Source organism: Colobus angolensis, unplaced genomic scaffold (assembly GCF_000951035.1).
Source record: "Colobus angolensis palliatus isolate OR3802 unplaced genomic scaffold, Cang.pa_1.0 Scaffold414, whole genome shotgun sequence".
Taxonomy (NCBI): Eukaryota; Metazoa; Chordata; class Mammalia; order Primates; family Cercopithecidae; genus Colobus; species Colobus angolensis.
The window spans coordinates 1,083,640-1,105,492 of NW_012117533.1; the positions used below are offsets into that span (position 1 = coordinate 1,083,640).

A 21,853-nucleotide genomic window follows, 5' to 3' on the forward strand; every position below is an offset into this window, starting at 1 on the left:
CAGTTAGTGGCCTTGGGCCGCCCCGCACTGGGAGCAGCTGGCCAGCGCTGCTGCGCTGGGCTATGAGAGGCTTAGCACCCCGGCCAGCAGCTGCGGAAGGGGCGCTGTGTCCCCCAGCACTGCCTGCCCACCCGCACCATGCTGGAATTCTTGCAGGTCCTCAGCCGCCTCGCTGGAGGGCAGGGCTCAGGACCTGCAGCCCGCCATGCCTGGCACCCCACCAGCCCCCCCGCCCCCGCTCCCGCGGTGGGCTCCTGTGCCCCCGAGCCTCACTGACAGGCACCGCTCCCTGCTCCTCAACACTCCCCTTCGACCGCCCAAGGGCTGAGGAGTACAGGCACCCTTAGGAGGATGGCGGGTAGCTCCACTCCTGACCCTGCACGGGATCCACCAGGCAAAGCCAGCTGGGTTCCTGAGTCAGGTGGGGATTTGGAGAACTTCTGTGTCTAGCTGGAGGATTGTAAATGCACCAATCAGCACTCTGTATCTAGCTAATCTGGTGAAGACTTGGAGAACTTTTATGTCTAGCTCAAGGTTTGTGAATGCACCAATCAGCACTCTGTGTCTAGCTCAAGGCTTGTAAACACACCAATCAGCACCCTGTGTCTAGCTCAAGGTTTGTAAATGCACCAATCAGTGCTGTGTCTAGCTAATTCTATTGGAACTTGGAGAACTTTTGTGTCTAGCTGAAGGGCTGTAAATCCACCAGTCAGCACTCTGTGTCTAGTTCAAGGTTTGTAAACACACCAATCAGCACTCTGTCAAAATGGACCAATCAGCCCTCTGTAAAATGGACCAATCAGCCCTCTATAAAATAGGCCAATCAGCAGGATGTGGATGGGTGGGGTCAGATAAGGAAATAAAAGCAGACTGCCAGAGCGAGCAGTGGCAACTCTCTGTGGTACTGTGCTGGTTTTAGTAGCATTGTTGCTTGGCTCTTTGCAGTAAATGTTGCTGCTGCTTACTCTTTGGGTCTGCACTGCCATTATGAGCTGTAATACTCCCCCCAAAGGTCTGCAGCTTCACTCCTAAGGCCAGCGAGACCACGAACCCACCAGGAGAAACAACTCTGGACGGGAAGAACGAACAACTCCAGATGCGCTGCCTTAAGAGCTGTGACACTCAACTGCAAAGGTCTGCAGCTTCACTCCTGAAGCCAGTGAGACCACAAACCCACCAGAAGGAAGAAACTCCAAACACATCCCAACATCAGAAGAAACAAACTCCGGACACACCATCTTTTAAGAACTGTAACACAACGCGGGGGTCCGCAGCTTCATTCTTGAAGTGAGACTGAGAACCCACCAATTCCAGACACACCATCTCTCCTCTCCGCTTCTGTGTACTATTATGTTCACTGCACACTCGCACACCGATGGAGGAGAATATAAACAAGATCTCGTTCCATTGGTTCCACCACTCTGCAGAGGTGAGTTTGTCAGTTCCACCACAGCTGTGATGAGTACACACACTAGGTTTTGCCCATGATGGCCAAAGTCTCCCAAGGAAAGACCCTTACCAATAGTTCATTCCTTGTGTCTCTTTAACAATTTTCCTGGCACAGATAATCGCATCTGTGAGGTCATCAGTGATCAAGGCTGTAAGAGAGAGAAGACATCAGGGTTTGGTGAGACTTTGTTGTTGGAGAGGGACCCCAACTGAAGTTTACTTCACTTTTCTCAGTCTTTTTGGAATGGGAAGGTTGGAAGAACTGTAATTTTCCCTGCAAAGCCACAGTCTCATTATTGTTAACCTGCTTCATAGTGAAAAGAACTGTGTTTTTGTTTTAAGCCCATCTTCATCTTGCACTACCTGACGTTTCAGAGGAAGAGCCCAATCCTGAAGGGTTTTTGGAAATGTGTTTAGAGAAGTTGCCATGTGAAAATGTTCTTTATGTCGTAAAGAAATAGGCGCAAGCCAGGCGTGGTGGCTCAGACCTGCAATCCCAGCATTTTGGAAGGCTGAGGTAGGAGGATCCCTTGAGGCCAAGAGTTTGAGTCCAGTCTGGGCAACATAGCAAGAACCCAGCTCTACAAAACAAAACAAAAAATTAGCCTAGTGTGATGGGACACACCTGTGGTCCCAGCTACTCGGGAGTCTGAGGTGGGAGAATCACTTGAGCCCAGGAGTTCAAGGTTATAATAAGATGTATCACACCACTGCACTCCAGCCTGGGGAACAGAGTGAGACTCTGTCTCAAGAAAAAAAAAAAAAAAGACACATAAGACAGGATAGTACAGTGTTTTTTGTATTTGAGTTAGTTTGACATATAAGGTTTCTTTACAGGTAAACATTAAACTTTTGTCTATTGTCATTTTTCAGTTTGTGTCTTAAAAAGTTTTTATCCACAGTGTTTTTCATGTGCAGAAAGTGTTAAGTTTTAAATCAAATACATGAGTTTTTGTCTTTATTACTTTCCCTTTTCTGTTTTCTTTTTGAGACAGAATCTCATTCTGTCACCCAAGTTGGAGTGCAGTGGCATAACCTAAGCTGTTATGCTCACTGCAGCCTCAACGTCCTGGCCTCAAGCAATCCTTCCACCTCAGCCTTCAAAGTAGCTGGGAATACAGGTGTGCACCACCATGCCTGACCATTTTTATTTTTATTTTTGTAGAGACAAGGTTTCACCATGATGCCCAGGCTAGTCTCAAACCCCTGGGTTCAAGCAATCCTCTGGTTTTGACCTCCCAAAGTGCTGGGATTACAGGCATGAGCAACCACACCCCGCCATCTATTATTTTTTCTATTGCTTCAGACATAACAAATCTTTGAATTGAAATGTATTAGTTGATATCCACACTCTTTCCTGTTTGGTTAGAAGCGGCCTCAAGATCCTCAACACAAACATGACAGAAAAAGGCAAATAAATAAAACATAGTTCAACATTACTTCTACTGCAAGGTGAGTCCTCCAGGAGCTGATGCTGAGATGGGTTTGAGATGCCAGAAATTTTCAGCAATCCACACCTATGAAAGGAATGGGATGGGGGGAAGCAGGATGGGCAGACAGAGATGTCCATTTGTGATGCAGACCCAGCAATTCCTCGGGCAGCCCAGCCATGAGCTCCTGAGTGAGCACTGCCCATCTGAGTGGCCCAAATTGGGCCCACATGCCAGGTCCGCGTGCCTCCGCCTCACACGTCGCTGGGTGTGGGCCGCCCCAGAAGGGATCTTGAGGTGGCACCTGAGGCTGCTTCTGAAGCAGGTGGCAGGTACTGACTGCTTATCACACAACTGCAGCAGGGGCGGCATGTCTTCCCTTAGCAGGGGATCTGGGAGGCCCATCTCTATGACCACCACAACCACCAACCAAGGACAAAAATAGTCAAACCACTTGATCTCATTTCTGCTTGTCAATTACACAAAGTTTTTTTTTTGTTTTTGTTTTTTTTTAAGAGAATTGGGTAATGCTTGATGTTGACAAGGGCACAGAGAGGCAAGTTCTCTGGATACTTGCTGGTGGGAGTATAATGGATTCAGCTGCTCAGGAAACCAACATAGCAACATGCGTTCAGAGCCTTAAAGAGGTTTTTATCCTTTCACCTAATAATTTCTCTCTCCAGATCTATCCTAAAGAAATAGTCTTGAGGCTAGACAAATATTTCTTTACAAAGTGGTTTACTATAGCTTTATTTACAAGAGTTACAATGAAAGTATCTAATTGCCTCATGATCAGTGATATTCAAATTAATCATAATACCTTCATTTAATAAAATGAAGAGCCATTTGAATGTTTTCCCAGGATATTTAATAATATAGAGAAATGCTCCCAATGCAATGTTAAGTTCCCAATATCATAAAAATATCCATCAAGAGCTGTACTGTCCAATATGGCAGGCATTTAGCAACATGTGATAATTTAAATTAAAATTATAGTTGCTGGCCGGGCGCGGTGGCTCAAGCCTGTAATCCCAGCACTTTGGGAGGCCGAGACGGGCGGATCACGAGGTCAGGAGATCGAGACCATCCTGGCTAACATGGTGAAACCGCGTCTCTACTAAAAAATACAAAAAACTAGCCGGGCGCGGTAGCGGGCGCCTGTAGTCCCAGCTACTCGGGAGGCTGAGGCAGGAGAATGGCGCAAACCAGGGAGGCGGAGCTTGCAGTGAGCTGAGATCCGGCCACTGCACTCCGGTCTGGGGGACGGAGCGAGACTCCGCCTCAAAAAAAAATAAAATAAAATAAAATAAAATTATAGTTGTTGACAGATGAATGTATAAAAACACTAGCTAATACTTTATTGAAATCTTACTCTATGTCAGGCACATGTTAAATCTCTTCACACAAAATCTCCATCGGTCCTCAGAACAACCATTTCTGTGGGTACCATTTGATCCCTATAAACTGGGGTCACGCACCCAATTATTGAGTCTGTATTCCCATAGAGGGCTTAAATTCTGTTTTCCTCTGATTCCTTCTTCCAACAGAGGCTAGTTAAGCAAAGATTCCTGCTCATAAAACACTATATAGTAATAAAGTTGACAATAAATATATACTTTTATTTTTTCTAGTAATTATTTACCTATGAGGTTATCCAAACTTAAGCATTTGGTACCTTGATATATGTTCAAATTACTTAGAGACGCTTTATCTCGGGTGCACAAGTGCTTGATAAATGCTGAGACACTGGTTTGTGTTTGGAAGTGGTCTAGCATATTTCCTGGGAGACCTGAGTTTGGAGCTGTCTCTAGGGGTTGGAGGGATGCAGTGAGGAGGAAGCAGATCACATTCTATTATTCTGGGATTGGAGGTCATCCCAGGCGTGTACAGAAAGAGCACATTTGTACTGGGGGCAGGGCAGTTAGCTTGGCTGGCAATGCCCTGTGAGGACTCCCAAAAGGGTCAGGCCATGCAGGACCAGGAAGTGGACACTGCGCACAGTTGCTTGTCCCCTCCTACGTTGTTAGAGCATTTTGTTGCACAATTGGGATGTTTTGAAAGTACTCATTGGACATGACTGAATTTGTTTAGGAAAGTACGTTGACCGGGTGCGGTGGCTCACACCTGTAATCCCAGCACTTTGGGAGGCTGAGGCAGGCAGATCACTTGAGGTCAGGAGTTTAAGAACAGCCTGACGCCTGTAATTCCAGCTACTCGGGAGGCTGAGGCAGAAGAATTGCTTGAACCTGGGAGACGGAGGTTGCAGTGAGCTGAGATTGCGCCACTGCACTCCAGCCTGGGTGACAGAACGAGGCTCTGTCAAAAAAAAAAAAAAAAGGGAAAAAATGAAAAACTGAAAACATGTTAGAGAAGGTGGGTGGTGGGAAATCAAGAACGCTACACAGTTCTGAGCTATTTTTACAAGAAATAGCCGCAGAGGGGCAGACATGAGTTAAGATGGCACTTTTCAAATGAGGATTCCTGCCAAGAATTGTTTTGCTCAATTTACTTCAAATAGACAATTCTGTCCAGTCAAACATGAATAAAGAAAGGGTTACATTGAATAGCAAAGAATCATTTATTCTTCCACATCCAACAGAAAACAGCAACAATCAACACAAAAAGAGCTTCAGTCCTATTTTCAGTTATGTTAGTTCTACTTCAAAGTATCTGTGTCTCTCTCGGCATCCTCCTGCCTCCCAAGTGAACTCTAGCAGCCACCACACCCTCGATGTTCATCTCTTTCCCCCGTGAGGTGACAAAGGCCAATTCAGATACCAGGGTGATGAGAAATAAGATTAATATAAGTGCACTAGACTAGATAGAGAGTCAGTAATCATTTTTTTCCTGAAATGCTCTTATTTTAATGAAATCTGTGCTGTCAGGGGAAAATACTGTCATTACATCAGAAATTTTGTACACTGTGTGTGTGTATATGTGTAGGTATATGAATGTGTGTGTTTATATATGCTTTATATATACACGAATATATCATCGACTTTCTCTCCAAATAGTTTAGGGAAAGTAGGCAGGAATTTTAGGAATATAATTTGGAATGAGAGTGAGGAGATTGTCTAGCTTCAGAAAATGTGCACAGGCTGGGTGCAGTGGCTCACGCTTGTAATCCCAGCACTTTGGGAGGTCGCAGTGGGAGGACTGCTTGAGCCCTGGAGTTCAAGACCAGCCTGGGCAATATGGCAAAACCCCCGTCTCTATTAAAAAAAAAAAAAGAAAATGAGCATGAAGTGTATCTATACTGTACGTGCATATAACATCACATACCTTGTATACACATCCTAATGCTCCTTTTTTCAGGTTCCCATGACAAAATGTCGCTAATTCTATAATATGTGGGACACAATGACATTGTTCTAATAAAAGCCTCTCTGGCCTGAGGCTAAGGGAAGCCTGCCACGGAGGGGTGGTTAGTATATAGAACAAACATCTTGTTTTCTGTTTTAAAGCTATCCCTGAAAATCTCATGCTCTCTATGATAAGAAAACAGATATGTCATTTTACCTCTGACCATGAACCTTCTGACACTTTAATTTCTTAGAATCTAAGATTGTCTTGCAGATAGACCCTTGCCCCAGATGTCCTTAATTGGAATGAAACTGAACAATATTAAATTAGTAATCTGCATTTAAAGTCAAACATGACCGTGATGGAGTCACAGATTTCTCCTCCCACTGTAAACAACTAGCAAACTAGAGAAAATAAATGAAAAATTGTTTTCAGACATTGGACAACTGACAATGCAGGATCATGGTCTTTGAGAGAGAGAAAAACACAGTGAACCCCGTGATTGCCATGACTTTCTGCCCAGAGGAGCTCTGCAGACCAGGGAGGTAGAACCAGGCAGGGGATGGCCATCTAAGAGGAGGAGACAGACATCAGACGCCAAGGCAGCTCAGATTTTGTGAAGAATACCTGGGAGGCAGGAGCTACCCAGAAGAAGAGCAGCAGAAATCTGCAAAGGGATTCCACCCAGTCATTGACTGAAGGCCAAACCGGGTATGCATAGGTAAAATTCCACAGGGCTAGGCCGACAACTACTGCCAGGAGCGGGGCAGTTACGAACCTCATGCAGGGCTGGAAGACATTTGATTTTTGACTAGCCGGAGGGAATAGACCTTGCTGAATCCTCAGCACATTCAAAAGAGAAACTAGGCAGGCCAGGTGGCTCACGCCTGTAATCCCCAACACTTCGGGAACCTGAGGCAGGCAGATCACCTGAGGTCGGGAGTTTTAAGACCAGCCTGACCAACATGGAGAAACCCCGTCTCTACTAAAAATAAAAAATAAGCCAGGCGTGGAGGCGCACACCTGTAATCCCAGCTACTCAGGAGGCCCAGGCAGGAAAATCGCTTGAACCTGGGAGGCAGAGGTTGTAGTGAGCCGAGATCACACCGTTGCACTCCATCCTGGGCAACAAGACCAAAACTGCATCAAAAAAAAAGAAAAAAGAAAAAAAACCCCAAAAAAACAAAAGAGATACTGAATGCGTAGTAATGCTTTGGTAGTGGAACTAAACTAGCCCCACCGTAAAGACTAATCCAGAACTTCACTAACAAAGTTTAAGAGCAAGTCTTAAAAGGGTTAAACTGATCAGAATAAACTTAACTGGTTGGCAAAAGAAATTCAACACTCCTTAAAGGAAGACAACATAATCTAGACACTCAAAAATGTCGCATATGAGGCGCCATAAGTAGTCAAGGAAGCAACCACACCCTCGGGATATGGCAACTGTGGTGATCGTCCAGTCAACACCATGAGTCTCGGCATTCACACTGCATGTAGGCCAGCTCATTCTAACAAAGCTGTCTCCAGAAGGGAATTTCCCCTGTAGGGAATATGCACATTTTGACTTTACCTCTCCTCAGACTGACCCCTTGCTCATTATAATAATAAAAAACACATCCCTGGGTGGAGATTTAAGGTGCTAATGAGGCATGAGATGTATGAACAAGCATGTACAGCTACTACACAAATGTACCAAGAGGACCGCCCAGAACATGCATACTAGCAACACCTCTACCTACCCGCTTATGAATAACCATGCAAGACTCTCATAAAGGGAGCATCCCTTGCTCCGGTCTTTGCTGTCCCATCTTCACGAGCAGCCAGACCTGAAATCTCCCTCTCTCAGAGTGTACTGTCCATTCTGCGCCTAACTCTCAAAAGAGTCTCTCTCTTTCTCAATAAATTACTTTATGCTACATCTCCTTTGCTGTGTGTCTCTTGTTTAAATTCTTTTAAACTAAGAAGACAAGACTTGAAGACTCACAACAGCCATCAACACATACACTGTGTGCATATTCAATAAAAAATGATTCCTTGTGCAGAGGCAGGGAAACGTGACACATACCAGGAGAAAGATCAGTCAAGGGCAAGACCCAGAAATGAGAGTTGATTGCATTAGCAGATAAGAAATTTAAAGCTTATAAATATTATTATTTATATCAAGGGCTTAAAGAGAAACATGAATAAAATGAAATGAAAGATACAAAAAATTACGATGCCAAATAAAAAACACGGTATCTGAAAAGAAACATCCAATCAATAAGTTTAATAGATTAGCATTAAAAAAAAAGTAACAGTAGACTTGAAGACACAACAATGGAGGCTATTGAAAATAAAACACAGAGAGAGAAAAAGGCTAAAAAACAAGGAACCTCAATGATGAATGGGACAGCATCAGTGATCAAACATACATGCCATTAGAATTCTTGAAGGAGAAAAGAAAAGCATTAGAAGAAAGAATGGCTGAAATGTTTTCACATTTAATGAAAATTATAAACTCAGGGATACAAAATGTTAATGAATACCAAGTAAGATAAACACAAATATCACACATCATCGAATTGCTGAAAACGAGTGACAAAAAGAAAATCTTAAAAACAACTAGAGAAAAACAAGACGTGATACATACTGGGGACAAACAGAAGGAAATCACTGGTTTCCCATCATACACAAGGCAAGCCAGAAGGCAACAGAATATCTTTAAAAACTTGAAGCCAAGTGTGGTGGCTCAACTGTAATCCCAGCACTTTGGGAGGCTGAGGGGAGAGGATTGCCTGAGCCCAGGAGTTTGAGACCAGCCTGGGCAACATGACGAGACCCCATCTCTACAGTTTTTTTTTTTTTTTTTAAATCAGCCAGGCATGGTGACACGTACCGGTCCCAGCTGCTCAGGAGGCTGAGGCATGAGAATTGCTTGAGTTCAGGAAATCAAGGCTGCAGTGAGCTGTGATCATGCCACTGCACTCTCAGTGTTGTTTTGGGACAGAGCACGACCCCGTCTCAAAACAACAACAACCACTTGAGGTGAAAAAGAACTGTCAGGCCAGAATTTTATATGTAAAGCAAATATTCCTCAAAATCAAAATAAACAGAGATATTTTCAGACAGAGAGAATGCTTGCTAATGGACCTCTACTCTAAAACAAAACAAAACAAAGTTAAAGAAAGTTCTTTGGGCTGAAGGAAAATGATATCAATTAACTCTCTGCTCAAATAAATCCACCAAAGGAATGAAGAATATTGGAAATAGTAAGTATGTAATAAATACTATAAAACTTTTTTTATCATTTAGAAATTTATTTAAAAGACAATTGTTTAAAGAAAAAATTTTAAAAATGCATTGTGAGGTATACAAATATAGAAGAAAAATGCGAGACAACACAGCACAAAGGATAGAATAGGAAAAACTGAAGTATACTGTTAAGAAACTCATATGTTACATGTGAAGTGGTGTGTTATTTGAAGGTAGAATGTAATAAGATAATGATGCCTATTGGAAACCCTAAAGCAACTACTAAAAACAAAATTGAAGTATAGCTAACAAACCAATGGAGGAAATAAAAGAGAATACTAAAAAATATTCAATAAATTCAAAAGAAGGCAGAAAAAATGGAACCAAGAATAGATGGCACAAACAGAAAACAAAATAGCAAGATGTAATTTAAAGCTACCCATATTAGCCGGGCGCAGTGACTCGTGCCTGTAATCCCAGCACTTTGGGAGGCCAAGGTGGGCAGATCGCAAGGTCAGGAGATCGAGACCATCCTGGCTAACGTGGCGAAACCCCTTCTCTACTAAAAAAAAAACAAAAAACAAAAAATTAGCCAGGCGTGGTGGCATGTGCCTGTAGTCTCAGCTACTCAGGAGGCTGAGGCAGGAGAATCACTTGAACCCAGGGGGCAGAGGTTGCAGTGAGCCGAGATTGCGCCACTGTACTCCAGCTTGGGCGACAGAGCAAGACTCCATCTCAAAAAAAAAAAAAAAAGAAAGAAAGAAAGAAAAAGAAAAAACTAGCCAGATCAGTAATCACATTAAATGCAAATGGCCTAATCACGGCATAACCCACAGGCCAACCTCCCATTTCTGTAAATAAAGCCTTATTGGAACACAGCCAGGCCCATTCATTTACATACTTTCTATGGCTGCTTTCACACTACGTCATGGTTGGGTAGTAACAATCTAAACCATACGGCCTGAAAAGCCTAAAATATTTACCATTTGGCCCTTTAGGCAAACAGTTGCTGACCTATGGTTTAATCGCTCCTACTGAAAAACAGTAATTATCAGAATGGATATAAAAGCAACACATACGTTACCTATAAGAAATTCACCTTAAATATAAAGACACAGATGGATTAAAAGTAGAGGATGGAAAGAAACATACTATGCAAATATTTCCTAAAAGAAAGCGAGAGTGGGCTATATTGCTATCAGACAAAGTAGATTTCTGGATGAGAAATAGCACCAGAGTTAAGGAGAAACATTGACTCCAGTGATAGAAGAGTCAATTCACCACAAGGACATAACAATCCTCAAAGAATATCTGCCTAAGAACAAAGCTTCAAAAATGGACAAGACTGAAAGGTGAAATAGGCAAAACTAAAATGATAGTTGCAAATGTCAATATCTATTTCTCACTGTATAATAGAACAAGTAAGAAAATCAGAAAGGATGTAACAATCATTTATAGAACATCCACACCAAATATAAAATACACATTTTTTCCAAATGCACAATCACCCTAAGACACATTTGCTGTGCTGTAAAACAAGGTTAAAGAAATAGTAAAGGTTTCAAATCATATAGACCTGGAATCTCCAACCCCTGAATCACAGACCTATGTGAAGTCTGTGGCCTCACAGCGGGAAGTGAGCGGCAGGCAAGTGAGTGAATCTTCATCTGTATTTACAGACACTCCCCATCTCCCACAGTACTGCCTGGGCTCCACCTCCTGTCAGATCAACAGCTAAGCATTAGATTCTTATATGAGTGCAAACCTTACTGTGAGCCTCACTTGTGAGGGATCTAGGTTGGGTGCTCCTTATGAGAATCTAATGCCTGATGATCTGTCACTGTCTCCCATCACCCCCAGATGTGACCAACAAAATAAGCTCAGGGCTCCCACTGATTCTACCTTATGGTGAGTTGCATTATTATTCCTTATATATTGCAATGTAATAATAATAGAAATAAAGTGGACAATAAGTGTAATACATTTGAATCATCCTGAAACCATCCTCCTTCCCCTGGTCCATGGAAAATTTGTCTTCCACAAACTGTTCCCTGGTTGCCAAAAAGGTTGGGGGCCGCTGTTATAGACCATATTCTCTGACCTTAATGAGATGTAACTAGAAATCTATAATAAAAGCTCATCCTGGGATCATCCTTCACTCTCAGACTGGCGTTCCTCTTGCCTTTCTCCCTTATCGAGTCCCTTGTTTCCTGAACTGTTTCCTCTTCATTGTTTTAGTTTATCCTTTTGGTGGAGCACATTTTCCTATAGTTTTGTGAGAGAGGGTGCATGGGAGCTGAGCTGAACATGTCATCTTTGCCCTGACGGATCCACTCTCTACCTTTCTCCATCATGCTCTGTGCACTCGGAGGCTGACACACACAGTTGGCGTCAATGGATTCCCATGTCCTCTGACTTCTGGAGGAGTTTAAATAAGAGTAGGCATCAGCAGGGAAGGAACAGAGAAAGGACACTGAGGTTGGGATATACATATAGTATCTTCCAGCTTTTTTTCTGTCAGGTCACTCAGCACAAGTCACGTCCCTTGAGGGAAGATCTCAAATCCTACTTGAGGGAAGATCTCAGATCCTAGAAGGCAGACCTCTCCCTGCAGACCTTTTGTACCGCAGTGCTGGTCACAGCTCTCTTTCCACTCCTCTTTGGGCAAGGGGTTCCTAATCCCTCACTTCACTATTGCCATGGTTTTTCTATGATTTGATCAGATCTTTGTAAGTACAGTGTTTATTAACATTCTCTTCCAATATCCCAGTTTGCATTTTTTCTGTCTTCCAGTCAGAATTCTTTATGATATAGGAGATAAAAAATTTAACAACTTGGTTCTCAGAAAATGCACTCTGGGTGGCTAGAACTACAGGCATATGCCTGGCTATTTTTAATTTTTTTGTGGAGACAGAGTCTGGCTGTAGGGTCTTGCCGTGGGGTCTCACCCAGGCTAGTCTTGAACTCCTGGCCTAAGGTTACCCTCTGACTTCACTCTTGTACCTTACATGGCAAAAGGGGCTTTGCATGCATTGTTAGAAGCAGAGAATCTTGCCCAGCTGTGGTCACGGAGGGATCCAATGACAGAAGAAGGAGGAGAGATTCAAAGTGTGAGAGCAACTCGACCCATCATTGCTGGCTGTGAAGATGGAGTAAGGGGCCATGAGTCAAATGTGAGTGGTCCCGAGAAGCCTGGAATGGCCTTTGGGTGACAACCTGCAAGCAATAGGGATCTCAGTTCGACACCGACAAGGAACTGAACTCTGCCAAATCCCAAATGAGCAAGGACATGGATCTTCCTGCAGAGCCTCCAGAAAGGAGAACAGACCTGCCAGCACCTTGACTTCAGCCCTGTGAATCCCTTGGCACTCTTCCAGCCTAGAGAACTAAGGAAATTTTGTGGTGTTTAAGCTACTAAGTTTGGGGTCATTTGTTAGGGCAGCAACAGAAACCTAACTTCCTTTCTGAGTGAATTCAATGCTGTTTTAATGACTTGGTATGCTGGGCAAGATTCTCTCCTTCTAGGACTCATGAGATTAGATTGGCTTCACCCACATTGCCCAGGTTAATCTCTCTTGCTCAAGCTCAGATCCTCACATCCGCAAAGTCCCTTTTGCCATGTAAAGTACAAGAGTGAAGTCGACATCTTAGGCCAGGAGTTCAAGACCAGCCTGGGTGAGACCCCATAGCGAGACCCCACAGACAGACTCTGTCTGTGCAAAAAATAATAATAAAAATAGTTGGGCATATGCCTATAGTTCTAGCCACCCAGAGGAGGGAAGGTTGCTTGAGTCCTGGAGGTCACGACTGCAATGAGCTATGAATGTACCACCTGGGCAACAGAGTGAGACCCTGTCAAAAAAAAAAAAAAAAAAAAAAAGACAAGAAAAGAAAAGAGAAAAAAATGTAAAGAGTATTCATCATACTGCATCCTTTGAGTGAATTGCTTATGGAAAGCAGCTGGCAGGCAGCTTCTTTTTTCTTACTGCAGACATCAAATATCTCTATACATGAAAGGGCAGTGGGGTTGTTTGTCTATTCCCCTGCTTTAGGGGAGGGCTTCATAAAACTGTCCTACAAGGAATAAGTCATCTTTGGATAAGTCAGCCGCAGGATCCTGGGTGTCAGCTTGGAAACTGTTGCATAATTTACCAATCTGGAACAGACCTATTTTGCAAGTCTGAACTCCAAATTTTGGTTAAAGCAAAACGTGGTTGGTGATCCCACTGTCGTCTTTCTCGCCTGGTCCCCGGGATGGCATCGCTGAAAGTCAGAGCCTCACCTGAGCAGGCGACATGGCAGTGGTTGTTCTCCCGCAGCTTTCCACGTCTGCACCACGTGAAGCTGTTGATCTGGAAGATGCCGTAGTCGATGCTGCCGTCATCCAGGACCCTCTGGGCCGTGGTGTTGTAGCCGCTCTCGTAATACGCCATGCAGATCCCTGGAGGGGGCAAAGCCAGAAATGTCAGCAAAGGAAGTACATTGTTTGCTCTAAGCCTGGTCTGAGGGTGAGTTTCCTTATCCCTGTTACCTGACTGCTTCCTCCCAATACTCCTTGGGGCAGACGGGGGCAGGTGTGCACCCAGGGGGCACACCGGGGGCACATTGGGGGCTGGGATGGCGCACCTGAAGCTGGCGTTATTTTCCCCTTCCCTGGCTGGTGTTGTAAGGGCAGGACTCCAGGAATAAGGAAATGAGGGGCACGGGAGGAAGGAGAGGAGACCCAGAGAGCCACAGTTAGGTCAGCAGCCACCCCTGGGTGAGGTGAGGGCGGAGCATGGTTAGCTGGGAAGACACAGCAGGGAGTGTGGCCAGGACTTCAACATCTCAGGGGAGAGGCCAAGGACAGAGAGAGGAAGAAAGAAAGAATCTCACAGTTTCCAAGGCTGAAGCCCCAGTAGTTGTCCAGGCTAGCCCTCGAGAATATTTTTGCCAGTTTGCAGCGCGTGTAGATTTTGGACTCAGCGCCTGTGACCAGGCAGCCAATGAGGGTCAGAATACCCGCAGCCTTCATCCTCAAAGCCTGCTGGAGACAGAACCTGCCAAAGAGCGGAGACCGAGTCAGACGATCTTGATTCGGGAACTTTGAAATCCAGCTGTGGTGACTGTGCACAGCCCTGCCTAGATGGTGCCTGTCACTTTGGTCATTCGGAGCCACCATCAGGCAAAACCGGCCACTCTACAGTCCAGGGAAGGAAAGCGACTGAAGGCTGTTTCCTTAGTGCTTTTCCATACAGTAACTTTCAAGTCAATGCTGTGTTCTCAGGGTTAAGCAAGCGAAAAAATTAACACTTCTTAATACACATCCAGGTGAAAACCACAGGGGGCATTTTCAGGATTTCTATTTTAATTCTATGAATAAAGAATAGAGCCGGGCGCGGTGGCTCAAGCCTGTAATCCCAGCACTTTGGGAGGCCGAGACGGGCGGATCACGAGGTCAGGAGTTCGAGACCATCCTGGCTAACATGGTGAAACCCCGTCTCTACTAAAAAATACAGAAAAAAGCTAGCCGGGGGAGGTGGCTGGCGCCTGTAGTCCCAGCTACTCAAAAGGCTGAGGCAGGAGAATGGCGTAAACCCGGGAGGCGGAGCTTGCAGTGAGCTGAGATCCGGCCACTGCACTCCAGCCTGGGCGACAGAGCGAGACTCCGTCTCAAAAAAAAAAGAATAGAATACAAGGGTGAAACATTCCCTATACTGCTGACCCTTGAACAACATAGGTTTGAACTGCGTGGGTCCATTTATACCTGAATTTTCTTCTGCCTCTGCCACCCCTGAGACAGCAAAACCAACCCCTCCTCCTCCTCCTCCTCCACCTCAGCCTGCTCAGTGTGAAGACAACCAGGATGAAGGCCTTTATGATGATCCACTTCCACTTAACAAATAGTGAATATAACATAATAGTCAATATTTACTGTTAGCAAATAGCTAATATTTACAAATAGTAAATATATCTTCTCTTCCTTATGATTTTCTTAATAACATTTTCTTTTCTCTAGCTTACTTTATTGTAAGAACCCAGTATAGACATAGAACATACAAAATATGTGTGGATTGGCTGTTCATGTTATCAATAAAGCTTCCCGTCAGCAGTAAGTTATTAGTCATTAAGCTTCTGGGGAGTCAAAAGTTAAGTGCAAGATTTTCAACTGAGCAGGGGTTGGCACCCCTGGCCCCTGCATTTGTTCAAGGATCAACTGGATGTGTAGAAGCAGACACCCCATTTCAGCCAGAGATGAAAGACACGCGGGCCTGTAGGGCCAACTTTAAGATTCATTGTTTGGGGGTTTATTGAAGGGTGAAGATTAAGCGCTTAATCTTTCATTTTCTTTTCTCGATGCAGTTCAAAATGTGGGAGCGTTGCTTCCAAAGTATCAGCGTTTTATCTTAGATGGCAAATGCATTGCTTTGCTAGGCTTCACCGCCAGCGCTCTGGGGGCCTCCTAAAAGTCTGGCACCTGACTGGGGAGCAAGAGGGATAGATGACGATGCCTCACGAAAGGAGGAAAGCACCTGGGGGAGCAGAGGGGCAGTAAAGAGGCCCCCAGGGAAGCATTTGAAATGGAAGTAGGATCAAGAGAGCTGTCTCCTGCTGCCTACTGATTTTCCACAATCTCCTCCCCTCTTGAAATAATGTCTTCCCCAAATACAGCAGCCTTGCTGGGATGGGGTGAAGTGAAATTTCTGACACCTGCTCGGGATCCTGAACTTGATGTTCATCCATATGTTCATCCCGTGTCATTTTCTGCACTTGCCTAGAAACTTCTCCAGTCATTAGTTTCTCTCCCTGGGGCTGGATTGCTGCATTGAAAGGCTAGGCCCAAAACAGGGCTAAGTAGTCATCAGCAAGGCCACCGCACCAAGTAACAAGCGGGGCTTTAAGGTGACTAAGCCATAAGATAAGAACTGTGTTTCATGAGGAGCACACACATCACAAATGTGAATAGCAAGGGTCAGCAAATTAGGTCTGCTTTTGTATGTAAAGTTGTATTGAAACGTAACTACACCCATTTGGTAATATATTGTTGGTGGCTGATTTCCTGCTGCAGTGGCAGAGTTGAGTGGCTGTATTAGAGGTTGTATGGACCACAAAGCCTAACATATTATTATCTGGTCCTTTTCAGAGAAAACATGCCAGTCTGTGGTGCACAGCATGGTGTTAAGCTGTGAGGGTTTAAGATGCAGAGCTTAGGCCAGGCACGGTAATCCCAGCACTTTGTGAGGGTGAAGAGGGCAAATTGCTTGAAGCCAGGAATTTGAGACCAGCCTGGGCGACAAAGGTAGACCTCTGTCACTACAAAATACACAAAAATTAGCCGGGCATGGTGGTGTGTGACTGTGGTCCCACCTATTTGGGAGGCTGAGGTGGGAGGATCTTTTAAGGCTCAGATGTTGAGGCTGTTGTGAGTTGTGATTATGCCTCTTCACTCCAGCCTGGGCAACACAGTGAGACCCTGTCTCAAAAAAAATAAATAAATAAAAGATGCAGAACTTACAAATAAAGTGGGTTTCCATCCCCTGCCTTGGAATTTTACTAATGTCAAACAAGTCAAAACAAAACCCACAGCAATGATAACCCCAAGCATCATGTCCTGCATCCTTCAAGAACCTGCCATTGCTGGTTCTCAGGGACAAGTAATTCAGGTCTTACTGAAAAGGCAGATTCCCGGTGCCTGCCCCAGAGGCCGATTTCTCAGGTGAGTCTGCGGAAGAAACACTGCTCCACTTACTTAGTCGGTGACTGGCAGCTCAAGTGAGCGACCTGCATCCACTGAAGCCATGTCTGATTCTAACAAGGCGCAAGTTTCCTTCAAGAACCTTTCTTTAGAGTGTTAGAGAAAGAAAAATTCTTAGTCCTTTGTTTCTCACCACCTAGAGATGCGAGAATTCTACTTCTTGGGACTAAAAGCTGTATCATCCTACATGCTTGTGTTCTGAGGCAGGTGATAACTGTCTTCTGGGCCTTAATATCTCTCATTTTTTCTCTTTTCCTCTCAACAACCCTCCTCACTACACAACTTGGCCAGGGCCTCCTGTACAAGTGAGAGCTGTTCTCTAAGGCAACAGTCTGCAAACTTTATCACAAATTCCATTAATAAAGTTAAGCATGTATCCTCTTTAGATGTATATTAAATTATAAGTCACACTTCTGTACCTCTGTACTAATATGCTACATAAATTATCAACATACACAAAACTAAAATCTGAAAATGAATGAGAGAGGTGAAATTAACATTAAAAATTTATTAACAGCACATTTCTTTGCTATAGTTATATTGTTCATTAATAAGATATTTTCAAAAGAGGGCCACAAAATAAATTAAAAATGTTTAATGTATAATCAACATGATTTAATTATTTTTTTAAAAATTGGTTTAGTATTTTGTGAATCAATAACTAAAGAGCTGGTTTCAAGGCCCATTTATTTCTGTGTTCAGATTTAATGACACATTTGAAATGAATTCTCATTGGAATATGTAGATCTAAGTATAAGTTTATTGTTGCACCTAGTGAATCATTATATTTTATTAAATTCTATCTACAAATAATGCAAAGGCTTTGTTGAAATCTAGTTTTAAGCTTATATAGTATTACACTGTGTAGATATAACATATTTAGCCAATTCCATATTGATTCACACTTAACGGTATTTTTTTCTTCTATGATAAACATACTACAATTAGTAATCTTATACATTTGTCATTTGTACATTTGCAAGAACATCTGTAGGATACATTCTTGAAAATTGAATTGCTGGGTTAAGGACTGTAATTTTGTAATTTTGCTAGATGTTGCCAAATTGCCTTCCACATGGGCTTGTATGAGGAAGATGGCTAGCATACTGTGTTACCAAAGGTTAAGGTATTTGCCAATATTAGGGATGAAACATAATTTTGTCAGCATAGTTTCAATTTTAGTTTCCCTTATTTCAAGCTGTCTGAGCATCTTTTCTTGTCTTTAGAAGCAATTTGTGGACTTTTCTCTCTCTCTCTCTTTTTTTGAGACGGAGTCTCCCTCTGTTGCCCAGGCTGGAGCTCAGTAGTGTGATCTCGGCTCACTGCAACCTCCACCTCATGGGTTGAAGTGATTCTCATGCCTCAGCCTCCCCGGCAGCTGGGATTACAGGCATGTGCCCCCACACCCAGATAATTTTGTATTTTTAGTAGAGACGGGGTTTCACCATGTTTGCCAGACTGGTCTCAAACTCCTCATCTCAAGCAATCTGCCCACCTCAGTCTCCCAAAGTGCTGAAATTACAGGCACGAGCCATGGCACCTGGCCTATGTGCTTTTTCTTGTGAATTGTCTGTAATATGAGAAAATATATAGGTTTTTCTTCAAACATCTTTTTCAAAATGCTTTGAAATAGCGATTTTACAATCAATGAGAAAATAGGGACAGATTGTCTTTTTTTTTTCAAAAATGCTTGTTTAGCAAGTTTTCAGATACATAGTAAATATACAAAAACCATTTATATTCTTATATACTAGGAATAGAAAATAGAATCTGAAATAGCAAAATATCATTTACAATAGCACTCACATGAATATGACATACTTAAATGTAAACCTAACAAAATCTGTGCAGGATATATATGCTGACAACTATAAGACAGATGAAAAGTTAAAGAAGACCTAAGTGGAAAAGATATACCATGTTCCTGAATTCAAAAATTCAGTATTGTTAAGATCTAATCTATAGATTTAATGGAATTCCAATTAAAATCCCAAAACAATTTTCAAAATTGTTTTGAAAATATCAATAAGATGATCTTGAAACTTAAATGGAAGGGCAAATGGACTAGAATAACAAAACTATTCAGAAAAAGAACGAAATTGAAGGACTCATTCTACATGATTTTAAGACAATATAAAGCTGTAGTAATCCAGACAGAATGATATTGGTGGGAAGATAGACCCATAGACCAGTGGAATAGAAGAGAGAGCCCAGAAATAGATCTACAAATATTTAGTCAACAAAACTTTTATAACGATGCTGATTAAATTCAATGGAAAAATGATGTTCTTTTCACCAAATGGTACTAAAATAAGACTGTCTATGTCCAAAACACGTGTTCAAAACCAACAAAATAAAAGAAGGCATACTGAAGAATACATACCTTATATCTCATATAAAAATTAATTCAAATGGATCAAAGACATAAATGTAAAAAGTGAAACTATGAAATTCTATAAGTAAATATAGAAAATCTGCAGGACTTGGGTTTGGCAATAAAATTTTAGATATAACAACAAAAGCACAATCCATGAAAGGAAAAAAAACCGTTTAGTTGAACTTGATCAAAATTAAAAACTTTTGCTCTTTGAAAGACACTGTTAAGAGAATGAAAAGACTAGCTACAGACTGGAAGAAATATTTATAAATCACATGTCTGATGAAAGCTTTGTATTCAGAATATATAAAGAACTCTTAAAATCTAACCATAAGCAAACATATGACCCAATTAAAAAATGGGCAACTGATTTAAGCAGACACTTCATCAAATAAGAAGCCCAAATGACAAGCATATGAAAAAATGATCAATATCATTGTCACCAGGTAAGTATAAATTAAAACCACAATTATGTATCACTTCCCACTAATTAAAATTGCTAAAATCAATCAGACGACACCAAATGATGACGAAGACAGAGAACCGTAAGAACTCCCAATTATCACTGGTGGGAATGCAAAGTGGTACAGTCACTTTGGAAAACAGTTTGGCAGTTTCTTATAAAGTTAAACACAGACTTATCATGTAAACCAACAATCACATTTCTAGGTATTTAATCAAGTGAATCAGAAACTTACATTCATACAAAACCAAGCTAGCCTATGTTTATAGCAACTTTATTCATAATCACTAAAAAATGGAAGCAACAAAGATGACCTTCAACAGGCAAATATATTTAAAAACTGTGATCTATTCATACAATGGAATACTACTCAGCAATGAAAAGGATGGGCTATTTGATTCCCGCAGCAATGTGGATGAATCTTAAATGCATTTTGCTAAATAAAAGAAGCCAGACCCAAAAGACTACATGTTATATAATTCCAGGCATATGACATTATAGAAAAGGCAAAACTATGGGGATGGAAAACAGTTCAGTGATTGTCAAAGATTAGAGGAGAAATCGGCGATAAAGGGACCACAGATGTTCTATTTTAGGTCATTGGAACTGTTCTCTATGGTACTGGGGTAGTGGATACATGGCTTCATGAATCTGTCAAGACCCGTAGGCCCATACACCACAAAGCGGGAACTTCATTGTATGCTATTTTTAAAAATCATCCAAGATGTTGAGGAATACCAGGATAGTAGAACTGAGTCTGTGACAAAAAGACCTAACTGTATTACAAATGTCTGACATACATTTGCTGAAGGAGTGTGAAAAAAGCCACTGATCTAGGTAACTTTGGGAACAGTGTTTTGACTGGATATTTAAAGTCTAAAGACAAAACAATCTGTACATAAACACTGTACTCCAGTTGGTGAATTTCTGTCTCATGGGGTAAATGTTAGCAATTCTTTTTTTTTTTTTTTTTTTGAGACAGACTCTCTGTCTGTCACCCAAGCTGGAGTTCAGTGGAGGCAGATCACTCAGCTCTGCCTCCCAGGTTCAAGCAATTCTCCTGTCTCAGCCTCCCAAGTAGCTAAGATTACAGGCACACGCTGCCACATCCAGCTAATTTTGTATTTTTAGTAGAGATGGGGTTTTGTCATGTTGCCCAGGCTGGTCTTGAACTCCTGACCTCTTGGCCTCCCAAAGTGCTGGGATTACAGGCATGAACCCCCGTGTCCGGCCAGTGTCAGCCATTCTTAAAATACTTCACATGTAAACAAATGAAGAAAAACATTGCAGATGATGGGAGCCAGATTTCACACTGTCAGAAAGAGAAGTTAAAAATAAGCAAAAGAGAAAGACTAGAATTGAACTCTGTGATACTGGATTAGAGTTGGAGACATGAATATAAATCTGTCCATCTACCTAGAAACAGTGGCACTCCAGTAGCTATGAGCATTCTCAACACACAGACTTGCTTCTAATACCATTTCATTCACCAGTAAAGGAAACCAGGACTCCTTAGAAAATAAGCTAATTTCAGGACTGAGTCAGGGAAAATGCAAAATGAGCTTAGAGTATGTTGTTGGTGCCAGAGAATAAGGAAATGCTGAGGGTGGGGGAGGCACACGTCTAAGGGACACAGGAACTAAACTGAGAAAAACCCCGATGGCCTAAACTGGGACAATCGCACAGCAAAATAAATAATGATCGCACTGGATTCTAACACACAGAATAAAATAAATATATATGAGGACATACTGATATAAATAAATGACTGAATAAATAAATATCTGAGGACAAGAAACAAGTCTGTCTCACAGAAGAATTCTAAGTAATCTATGTAGATAATCCCCCTCCAGGAAATGGAGCTT

At 42.5% G+C, this 21,853-nt stretch overlaps 1 protein-coding gene across 1 annotated transcript in view; it reads right to left on the minus strand.

The window, feature by feature from the left end:
- LOC105521965 (lysozyme-like protein 1) overlaps positions 1-17,238 on the minus strand; it is an 18,600-nt gene extending 1,362 nt beyond the window's left edge. Inside the window, 5 exon segments of the mRNA XM_011956338.1 lie at positions 1,520-1,598; positions 13,696-13,854; positions 14,289-14,452; positions 17,064-17,140; positions 17,142-17,238. Of these exon segments, the coding sequence (XP_011811728.1) occupies positions 1,520-1,598; positions 13,696-13,854; positions 14,289-14,452; positions 17,064-17,140; positions 17,142-17,180 (518 nt within the window). The 5' untranslated portion in view covers positions 17,181-17,238.
- Between the last annotated feature and the right edge of the window lie 4,615 nt (positions 17,239-21,853).